This window comes from Homalodisca vitripennis, chromosome 1 (genome assembly GCF_021130785.1).
Source record: "Homalodisca vitripennis isolate AUS2020 chromosome 1, UT_GWSS_2.1, whole genome shotgun sequence".
NCBI classification, from domain to species: domain Eukaryota; kingdom Metazoa; phylum Arthropoda; class Insecta; order Hemiptera; family Cicadellidae; genus Homalodisca; species Homalodisca vitripennis.
The window spans coordinates 104743821-104756261 of NC_060207.1; the positions used below are offsets into that span (position 1 = coordinate 104743821).

Sequence of the window (12441 nt, forward strand, 5' to 3'; positions counted from 1 at the left end):
ATCAGAAATATAAAAAAAAAAAAAAACAATTATGGTTGCCTGTAAAGTCGGTTTTACGGGCGAAGATTTTACGTGACAACGTCTTTTTCTCGGTAGAATATTTATTGATATGAATATTATTAAATTGCACAATAGGAACAAGGAATTGAATAAAAATAAGAATTGCACAAATTTTAACTATAGAAATATATTTTGTTTACTAAAACATTGTACATAATTTGAAATTAATTAAAATTTGTTATTGTAAATGGTAAAGTTGAATAAAACATTTACTAAAATTGGAATTTGAAATTCTTGCTAAACACAGTTAAATTCTAACTCCGCGCGTGGTGATTGGTCGGTTTAGTTCGTTTGTTTGGTCGCACTGTTATGACAGGTTAGAGGTTATAATTTGTTATTTTAAATGTTTGACTAGCAATACGCGCTGTTTCTTCTCAATCGACTGAATTACGATTGATTGCAGAGTGATTTAAACTAATAATTTACTTAACACTATCAACATTTGTCAATAGTATGACATAACCTATAAACTCAGTTTCTCAACTTTTGTGTCAATCTAACAAGTAATCAATCAATCATAGTTTACGATAATGAAATATCAGTGTACAATTATTTACCTTTATTGTTGTAGTTGTTGTAAATGACGAATCTAAGCACTCCCCATTTTCACGAATAAACATAGTTATCTGCTTTATCCCGTGCGGCGGACCCACAGTTATCTGCTTTATCCCGTGCGGATCCCGTGCGTGCGGCGGACCCACTGGACGGGCATCGTAACGTTACCGGGCGTTACACTTTTTCATGAGTGACTCCGAGCCGCAACCTAATTTAAGACGTTGTCACGTCAAAAACTATGTTCCCAGCAAAACAAACAAATATCTCAAATCGTCTGAGTATATAACTTCCTAGTACAGGAGGAATTAATTGTAAAAATATATTGTAAAATATTTGAAACACCATTAGTATCACAATACTAAAAATATTCTGTTTTTAGAGTACTATAACATAGTACTAATACAAATTTATTAGAATTATTTTTATTGGTTACTTTCTTTTATTATCTGCTGTTGTTGTTTTTTTTGTTTTTTGATAGAATGGTTGTATATCCGTATTATTAAATGACTAACAATTGGCATAATATAAAGACTATTAGGTCAAAGTAATCAAGAGTGAGTAATTATTCTAGTCCTATTTAGAAGATAGCCAATTCAAAGAATATTAGTTGTTTACAAGACATAAGTGTTTACAGGATGTAGGTGTAGCACAATATTTTTAAATGCGTTTAAAAGTTATACAATATAAACTAAATAAATAACTGTTTGAAGAAATAAAATATATTCTATAAATGAGATTTATGGTATTAGTCCATTTTAAAGTAAAGCACTAAATATAACTAAACATATGCTGAAATAAAAAACGATTTAGATATATTCATATTTAAATATCCACGCCAAAGTTTTTCGAAATAAAGCAATAATTATTCTGGACCAAATGGAATAATAATATATATATATTATTATTCATATTATATTATATTATATTATTATTCATATTATATATTATTTTATATATATATATATCAGAAATTTTTCAAATAATAAGAAGTATATATTTATAACATTACACTGATATGAAAACAAAGTTAGTATAATACTAAGAAAGGATGTATAGTCCTAAATCATGCATTTTAGTTAAGACTAGAACATCCTTCAACTGTCGCAGCTCAAAGCTCAAGCTCAACCGAAGCTCATAAATCGATCGATCGCTTCGGTTAAGGATCATTCGGCAATTTATTTATCTTTCTCTGCATTACTTAACTTAGCACAAAAACTTGAGGAATGAAAAGTTTAATTATATGAAAAACATTGATGCTGATGCTCAGAAAGAACCCAACAAGAATCAATAAGTAGGCTAAAACATTTACACAGTATTTATTTTAAACACACGGCGGCGCCACACATTTTTAATACAACTTTAATTTGCAAAAACTAATTATTCAATAACAAATTGTCATCAATGAATGAAAACATCCACCTATAAAAAAAGAAAATATTAATTCACTGATTTATACGGACTCAAAAACACCCCTCTTAACAGAAAACTTCAAGAAAGAATCAACATAACAAAAAATGTGGTTAAACCACGTAGCTTATGGAAAATATACCAAACACAAGAAAAAATATCAAAAAAATATTAAAAGAATACTCTGCACACATTGAATACGAAATCATACAAAAACATTATATATATATATATATATATATATAATATATATATATATATATATATATATATATATATATATATATATATATATATATATATATATAAAACATGTATATTATTTATTATATATTAGTAATTTAAATATCTTAAATGAATGAAAGTAGAAACACAGAAAGAAACACCCATTAATAATTAACAAGGCTCTATTGGAGTTATATATATATATATATATATATATATATATATATATATATATATATATATATATATATATATATATATATATATATATATAAAAATAAATCAAAATCATCGTTGTGTATAAATCTTTCATACTGGCTAAAATACTCGTAAGTTCAAATCTTTGTATTTACACTAAACGGTATTTAATATTATGTGTAATCAACATTACGTAGATATGCATTTGTGCAGTCAACTGAAGCCTTCCAGTTCAAATGGAGCTATGTGCCATTTTAAAGAACTTTTGGAAAACAACAAAAACTGTTTTATTCGTATAATAATTATTTTTCTTAATTGAAATTAAGTAAACATGTTTTCTATAAAATATATGAACTCTTCTATGCCTTTAAAAAAAATCTTTTATATGTAATGAAAATATTTTAAAAAAAATTTTAATTGACATTTTTGGAATAGAGCTATGTGCCTTATGCATAGGCGTTCTAAAAGAGCTAAGTCCAGGTATTAAAAAAAAAACAAGATATTATGTTCGTAAAACATGTTTAATGAAAAAGGTACAATTAATTATAAAAACATACAGGGTAAAAAATGAAATATTGTTAACATTATATTGAAATGTCATTGTAATCAGTTAGTTTATACAAATTTTTTCAAAAAATTTTCTGTTTTCTTCTTTTATATAAGGTAACACTTTCCTCAAGTCTTCTTTTTTTTGGCGATTGATAAATCTATAGTTTTCTGGTAAGGATTCAAGATTGACTGTTTGTAGAGTCCTTTCATTTACACCAGGGTTGAAAACGTAGTGATCTACCCATGGTTCAATCTCATTGAACGTCTTTTTTGTTTGTACTACTACTGGTTTCTTTTTTTCTATACGGATCCAGGAAGCTGTAGATATACCTAACTTTTTGGTGTTTATGATGGAAGAAGCAGCTTGATCAAAGTCAAGGAACTGTTCAGCCATCTCTACAACTTTGAATGGTCTTTCGTGGCGGGATGTGATTATAGCACGCTTAACATCGTCAGGCGTTTCAGATTGTATACGCTTCCAACGTTTTTCAATGATTGCACAAATTTTCTATCAGCTGCAGTAAAACTATGTCCCACAACAAAAACTTGTGCTTAATTTGGTCAAAATAAGTCCAGGGAAATCAAATACATATACATGAACACCATCATTCTGTTCTTTATCTGGCCGCAGCAGTTATAACTCCAAATTGTTAACTGACGCTTATTAGTCAAGTTCATGTTGTTTTAATTACTCTGAACAAACAAGACGCCATTTGGTTTCCACCACGAGACGATTGGTCTTCATGCCAAAAGGCCACATAATACCATCACTGGTGTCAGTCACGTGAATGCCAAAATTGTAGCATGATAACTGACGTGCATAATACATGTCTGAATGTGTTAATTTTCGGGATTGGGAATACTTTTTGAAGATCAATTACAGCAGTGTAAGTATTACTGGTAGGAGAGGCGGAACTGATACTGTCAGACGTCATTGATGTATAAGCTGATTCACTTTTACGATGGTGTTGTTCTTGTTCAATCTTCGCTTTCTAACAACGAGTGGGTCTTTTACTAGTCATTTCGAGCTTTAGGGCGGTCACAATTTTTTACATGTATCAACACGAGGTTTCCTAAGTTTTAGATTTGGAAAATCATTCTTAAAAACTATGGAAAAGAAATTGTATGAGATTTTAATATTAGGAAAGTTTTCCATAAACGCCTTGTATAGGCGATACAGATTGAGATCTTGGCTCAGGTATTCATAATCAGATCGGTTTCTGTTGTAGTGGCTAGGTTTAGATGGTATGGATTTAATATGGTCCTTGACCAAATTTCTATCAGCCAGAGTGTATTTGAAAGTTTTCAATCCTCCCCAGGTATCCTTCACAAACAGTATTGCCCATTTTTTTATTTGCCACAGATTTTGTACTCTTTTGGATGACTTAATTCCAAATATAGCCAAAAATGTGTTTTTACATACCCGGATATGGTGTCCTTTCCTATTTGGCAACGATGCAACTCACAGTATTTTGACGTCGGCTTTCTGTTGGGGTATCATATTTACCATGTCGCCTCCTCTGAACTGGGAGAATCTCTATCAGCCCAAGCAAGTATGTGTTCTGTCTGTTCTTGTCAAGCTCATGGATCTCTTTAAATAACTTCATTTTGTAGTCATCAGATAATTCACTGCATTTGTACTTGCATTTGCACTTTTCCTGAAAGTAATGAAATTGCTTAGGAAATAGTATGGTTAAATGGGTAATAAGATTGACATAAGTTTTATATAGGCTAATGTTAAATTAAATTATTATACGAAAAGAATAAAACATTGGTTTTGGATTCCAGTTCAGAATTTTATCTACGGCTTAACGATTTATGAGTTTTAATTTAGGCCTACTCTAATCTTAAAATATAGGCTACTGTTATCCGTAAGTTTGTAGTTTGGTTGATTAGTAGTGGGGCTAAATGAGATACGGGATAACAGCAGCCATACTGTTAAATTATACACTATTATTTTACTTTACACAAAGTTCAAGTAGACCTACCTTCTCCTGGTATATTACAAATAAATTCCGTAAAAATATAACTTATGTTAGGTTATGTTGCTAAAAATTATTGTAGTATTTATTCATTAACTATAAACTACAACAACAAAACTTACTCAAATTATATAATATTGTTTAAGTTACAATTCAAATTAATTGAAAAAAAAAACCACTTTAGCTTACTAATTAACCTACCTGTGTAAAAGGTGGATCTTTTGCAGACACTTCTTTGTAACCTTTGCTTCGAATAATGTATGGCTTTCCACTTATTCTTGCTTTCCGTTGTTTAATTTTAAAAGATTTCATTATCCTTAGGAGTTTCACTAAACGCTTTTTAACTTTTGATTATCCATATTACAGCATAATACAGTATACTTGTTAGTTATTACACAACTTACAGTACTCACAGCTGCTTAAAATGGTTGCCGGCACTTAGCTCCAATAGCACTGAAGGCCAGCTGGAGTTGCCCACCGGCACTATCTGTGATCATTGATTGCAACTAACAGAAACATAGTTGGCACATAGCTCCTTTAGATATGGAATCACGTTGGAACATAGACTAATTTAATTAGAAAAAAACTATTTTTGGAAATGTTGGCACTTAGCTCCATTTGAACGGAAAGGCTTCAACTAATGATGAAATCTTTGAGAAGAACCTCGTAAAAGAATTAATAATGCTTGAAATGTGTAATTTTTGCTATACCTTATTTAGAATACTTTCAAATTGTTGAATGTAATCTTCAATAACCGAAATCGATGTCAGTTTAACGTCAGGAGTATTTCAACCTAGTGATAATGTTTGATAATATTTAATAGCTAATATTTAATAACTGATAATAATTATTGTTGTTAACTATTGACATCTCAATAATAAGCTCAACCTGAATCGCCAATAAAGCAATAATGAACAAACATGATTTCTACTCTACTTGCATTAGTCGTCATGGCAGACATCAAATATCAGCTATGTTACTGTTATATTTACAGTTTAATTGCTAATCAGTGTATTAACGACTACTATGTCATCTATAGTCCTGACCACATAATTATCTCCCCTACTTTATGAGTCACTCGGTATTCGTTCTTCGAAGGTATTTCTGTAAACTGACACAGTACACTGTATGCTATTGCTTCCCTGTCCCTGTTGGCTATATCATCCTATTTCCTTCATTCATTCTAGGAGTTATATCATTTGTATATACCTAATTAGTATCCCATTCCTTATCAGTGAGAAACAGACGCGATGCCCCTTCGACGATTTTTTACGATAAACAAATGCATTTACTGTCTGGTTTATTGGTTTTTAATTCCATGGTCTATAGTTACGGGCTCACTGTGGTCGCTTGTTTCATCAAATAATTAAAATCAAGGACCAATTGGTTCGTTAAATTCTATTATTGCCCGGTATCTCAGTTTCTGTTCCTTCAGCTATTGTATGTAAGCCATCCAATAACGAGACCAATTTTAAGTACCCTACATGTACAAATTCTCAATAATTGGAATAAATAGTAGAGGAATAAATTACTTGTTTTCAATTCATCATTGATGCCGTTAATTAAACAAGTTAGATAATAATACTTGCCTTTACTGTTTGAATTACACTACAACACCTGACATTTATTCATCCAAATACTATACTAGGAAACTGTTGCAACTTTGCGTTCTGTGCCTATATGCCGTTAAGAATTGGGAAAAATACATTTAAGAGTATTTGTGGGTGGTATTTTGGAGTAAATATATATATATATATATATATATATATATACTTTATCTTATATCTAAGTACTGTGCATGCCAAATATTGTCCAAATTTGTCCTGGGTTTTGCGTGATTTAGTATTAAACATCTTCAAAAACATTAGAATTTATAATAATTATAGGATTACTGATAAAATAAATTATTGGTTGAACATTACTGAAGTGTATCATTCGAGAGGTTCTAAAAACTTCAATTGGGATATCTCTCTGTCTGTCCACAGAACGGCTCGAAAGCGTAATGACATATAAACTTGAAATTGTGGATGAGGCTTCATTTATATATGACGGGCACAGAGTTCGATGATGGTGCATGTCACGCTATGGGATTTGACTGATCGTTTAGCGGACGTTGTTCATTAGTGTTATGTGTAACAATTATGAAAACGACACAACAGGAGTATAAATTAATTTGTAAACACTCTTAGTTTACATAAATTAAATTTAGTTCACTCATAAGAGATCTTAACATGTGACGTATTATCTCGTGTAGCCTAATTATTTTATAACATACATAATGTTTTTGTGATTTGGTGTTTAGATGTTTTCTTTAAGCACTGATATGAAATACAACTTAATTAATAAAAGTTTGAATGTATCGTATGACAACATATGTAGACTTTACAAACTTTTAATTTCTACATAGACGAGAACGAGTTCTATGATGTTGCAAGTTCAACAATGGAATTGTTGAAACGGTTACTCAGCAGAGTGACACAATTACTCTTTTGTTTGTTGGGAGATATACAAATTTCTTACCGGGTCTGTCGTTTAATCAAATGGCAATAATGAAATAAGATATAGACTTGAAATTTAGAATTAACCTCAGCGAAGCCTTTTTACGCGATAAGTAGTGTGGCGTACACCTGTCTTGTATTAAATTACTGGACAATTTTAATTAAAATACAAGTATGTCGTTTACTTTTAGGGATAAAAACCAATTTAATTTTAAAATGAATTTTAATGTCTTCAAGGTGAGTAACCTCAAAACCTCACTGCAGCTACTTTACGTAGGAAAAATGTCCCAATAAATATAAACAGAGTAATATTCTGCTATGGTTATAATGCGATTTCTAAAGACATCACTTGAAGATTTACTCTACCGAACTCAGGATGTTTTTAGTTTATTACTTTTATTTTATTTATTTGGAACCAAACAGTCCAATAATATCCTAATCGTTTGTTCTTGAGAACTTTTGTTACAAAGATAAAATCAAACGTCAGATAAATAAAGAAATAATCATGATAGTAAGTAGCAAATAAATAAACACTGATAATACAAAACAACAAAACGTATTCATCAGTTTCAGGATTGTACGGATCGGGTGAAAACTCCCACGTACAACTTGATATTGTTGGAGGGAACGCAACTTCTATTTGGCTTCATCCTTATCAGGTAAAACATCATGTAAAATAATATGACTTGAAAGAAGATAAATATTTAACCTTAAACTTTATTTATGTTGGATACCAATTATAGGCTTGCAACCAATTATACAGTGAAACGAGTAAGAAGTTTGCTTTTATTTGGAATATTTATTTTTATTTTAAAATACGAGTAAACGTAATACATTGATGATACCTTTGTATTTTTTTTGTAAAAATGTGTTTAATCATAAGAATTGATAATAATACAATATTTGAGTCAAGTAAATTAGTGTTTAAGTGACAAAACCTCAGTATTAACAAATTGGAAATTTTAACTATCAGTGATGTGGGAGATCAGAGAGCAAACACTTTTCTTAATCCACTTTTGTATTTATGACATTAACTTTATTAAGTTCAGTTTAGGATATTTCTGCTATTGCAGCAGAAATATCCTAGACTGGAAGTAGTACTCCCTCCCACCCTCCCTCTTATATACATATCTTTTGGGAAACAAGACAAACTTTACTCTGGAACAAGAAATGCCCTATATCGGATTTAATTACAATGTTGACCATTAGCATAGACTTTTTGACATATTTGCCTGATCGTGGGACCATGGAAAACTCAACCATAGCATCAAAATACAATTCTTTCAGTCATAAGTGTTCATACACGCCCAAAGACTTAAACAAGACCCATGAGTAATTTCGCGTAGCATCTGAAGCTGTCCTGAACAGTAACATAATGTGTACCCAAAATAAAATATATTAATTTTATTACATATTTAAAAGCTGTTATTAAATTCACATTAGTTTTTTTTGGCAAAAATAGACTTCTCAGAAAGTATGTATATACTCCTATTTTTTACAGAAACAGGCAAAATACTTACAAAAAGTATGAATATACCTTTATTTGATCGGGGTATCAAAGCAAACTCAACAGTGGCACCAGACATTTATTGAACTGTAAATCTTTTGGTAAATTACAATTACCGAAAGTATACACTTTATAATCGAAGTAGGCTTCTCAGACCTGTGTATGCATAGGTTTCTTTTAATGGATAAAATAAACCTAGGGGTCGGAAATATAATTTATTTGAACCTATCTTGCCTCTGATATGAAGCTTTCAACAATGAAAACTAACATAATATGTGGCTAATATATGCTTACATAAATTACTAAACTGCACAGAACCCCATTCATTACATTAATAATGCTTTCTGCTTAAGAACTCCTCCACACTGCCCTAAAATAGTTCAATTGTTACTGAAATCGTTGGAGCAATTCAATCAATTATTATGAAATTTTGGACGGAAATTCGAATAATTTCTCTCCCACGTATAAAGAATTTTACATTCTCCGATTTCCGGGTGCGGAACAACCTGTTCTTTAAACTTAAGTATACAATGGATTAGGATATTGGAATATCTTTGAGTGACTATCACTTATACCAGGATTGTTTAGAATTTCATATATTAAGAATATGTTACTTGTGTCCTTGTTTTTCGACCGGATATTGCATGCGAAGCCGCGGCAACTGCTAGTTTTACTATAGAATTTAATTAGAAAAAGGTTATACAAATAAATATTTAAATTTAAAACTTCGCATCGTATAAATCGCTAAATATAGTATTCCTGCCTGCTGTAGAGTAAGAACAAAATGGGCAAATGGGAGAGGAGAAATAATGATTTTCGGAGTTGGTGTAGAAGTGATGATAATGTCTGTTAGGTGGAGTGTAAAATAGAGCGTTAATATGACCAGGTACATTAATAATGTAACATTCCACTTTGTTCATCTTTGTATAAATATATAGAACTTTACTGTAATGCAATTTAATATTCAATTTGAAATAACTTAAGAAATGTTGTTTGTATTTATTTATTATAAACTATAAAATGTCAATAATTTATCTTCTTAGTATTCAATTCCTGTAAATTTCTTGGATATGATATGAGGTTGAATGGTAGGGAGAACTTGTTAGCCCTGGCTCCGGTCCTGCACTAAAAACAGTTTTCATTCTATTTCAACCTAAATGTATTACAAACAATGCAAATAACTAATACCACTTGCCACAAGCTTAAATTGGTGTAATTACAAATAAAAAAATCGATTTAAAATTAGATGCAATTCAGTCAATACATACATTTATCAATTTGTGAGAAAACCCACTAAAAATGTTATTTTTGTAATTCTTGGTGGTTATAAGATATTCAAAGTAAATGTTTTATTGGGCGCCATTTTGAAAACATTAAAGAAAATGTCGTAATATTGTTTATAATAGTTTGCCCTGTTGTCATAAACATTCAATACATTTGGTAATTTTTATACAGCGGAGACCCATGTTCATATGGTGCAATGTGTTTGTCTTGACCTGAGCGCTAATGTGATATAACTTTGTCCAGACACCCTTGTACTGGACACCCTGTAGAATATATTGATAACATTTCGTTCTAGAAAATATTTGTTCAGGAGTTATAACATCTTACGAAAATTGTTAAAACGCCATGTCTTGCAATATTCGTCGCCATTATGAATGTCCAAAGGAAGGCAAGTTATCGATAAGTGGTCTATATGGATAATATCAAAGAATAGTAAGAGTATAACGACCAATATATTTTAAAAACAAGTATGCAACATTTCATTTTTATATTTATGTCGGCAATTTATTATCTAAGTTACGATTGTATTACTGATATTACTTACTCATAAAAATAGTTTATTTAATAATACCATCCTACGCTGTTCTATTACATTTGAAATAACTTTCATTTTGATGTTCAATATGGAAAAATTTACATTTAAACGCTCACTAATATAACATAAACATAAAATTATCTATATTTAATAATTCCTTTCAATTTAGTTACAAAAAGCTAGCAAACGAGTTTCGTACGTTTTAAATCGTATGTAAGTTAAGGTTTGCAACTTTTGTAATGTTGGCTTCTAGCACAACTGGCTTGTTGCTGATTATCGAATGTCACAGAACTTCTGCATGGCTGGTGTATTATTTCTTGTCTGTAAGTTTGCGAGTGGGGAATATATCGGTTTGCAAGAATCTGGACGTGATGATCTGGAAAATCTTCAAGAGAGGTGTAAAAAATGACTTCTAAAACAATATATAAGTAATAATGATTACATAATATAGGCGAATAGGACGTTAAAATATCTTAGTATAATATGTCAGGGCCTAAAATAAACGTTGTCTTTTTTGTAGGTTTCAGTGTGGTCTGAAAGAGGGTACAGAGGTTCAGGAGCCTTCCTGTCTCAGAAATGGATTATAACAACAGCTTCAGTTGTCGCAGGGTGAGTTGCTTTTCAGTCTTTGTTCAAACATATCTTCAGGCCGTGGAGTGGTCAACAGAAATGAGATATTAGCTACTAAATCTTATTAAAATCAAATTTTGGAAGTGACGTCATTGGTATTATATTATAAAACAACAAATGTAAAATTGATTCTATCTGCATCCTAAGTTACTGTCAGTCATCCAGAAGATGATATATGGCTTGATCCATCTAGCATATATGGCCTGTGGTATCCCGAGCTTTGCAGTCACACTTTTAATCACCCAGATATGGCGGCAAGTAAAATAGTTAGTTAAACGACACCAGGCTTCTAACTCAGGGATTCATACACTCTTAATCACCCATATATGGCGGCAAGTAAAATAGTTAGTTAAACGACACCAGGCTTCTAACTCAGGGATTCATACACTCTTAATCACCCAGATATGGCGGCAAGTAAAATAGTTAGTTAAACGACACCAGGCCTCTAACTCAGGGATTCATACACTCTTAATCACCCAGATATGGCGGCAAGTAAAATAGTTAGTTAAACGACACCAGGCCTCTAACTCAGGGATTCATACACTCTTAATCACACAGATATGGCGGCAAGTAAAATAGTTAGTTAAACGACACCAGGCCTCTAACTCAGGGATTCATACACTCTTAATCACCCAGATATGGCGGCAAGTAAAATAGTTAGTTAAACGACACCAGGCCTCTAACTCAGGGATTCATACACTCTTAATCACCCAGATATGGCGGCAAGTAAAATAGTTAGTTAAACGACACCAGGCCTCTAACTCAGGGATTCATACACTCTTAATCACCCAGATATGGCGGCAAGTAAAATAGTTAGTTAAACGACACCAGGCCTCTAACTCAGGGATTCATACACTCTTAATCACCCAGATATGGCGGCAAGTAAAATAGTTAGTTAAACGACACCAGGCCTCTAACTCAGGGATTCATACACTCTTAATCACACAGATATGGCGGCAAGTAAAATAGTTAGTTAAACGACACCAGGCCTCTAACTCAGGGATTCATACA

General features: G+C 31.4%; 1 protein-coding gene across 2 annotated transcripts in view; it reads left to right on the plus strand.

The window, feature by feature from the left end:
* The window catches only part of LOC124368608 (trypsin-7-like), a 39848-nt gene that overhangs the window by 15951 nt on the left and 11456 nt on the right, over positions 1-12441 (plus strand). For both annotated transcript variants that reach the window (XM_046825851.1, XM_046825856.1), the window contains exons 2-3: positions 8042-8133; positions 11321-11409. In XM_046825851.1, coding sequence (XP_046681807.1) covers positions 8042-8133; positions 11321-11409 — 181 coding nt within the window. The remainder of the gene's footprint in view (positions 1-8041; positions 8134-11320; positions 11410-12441) is intronic.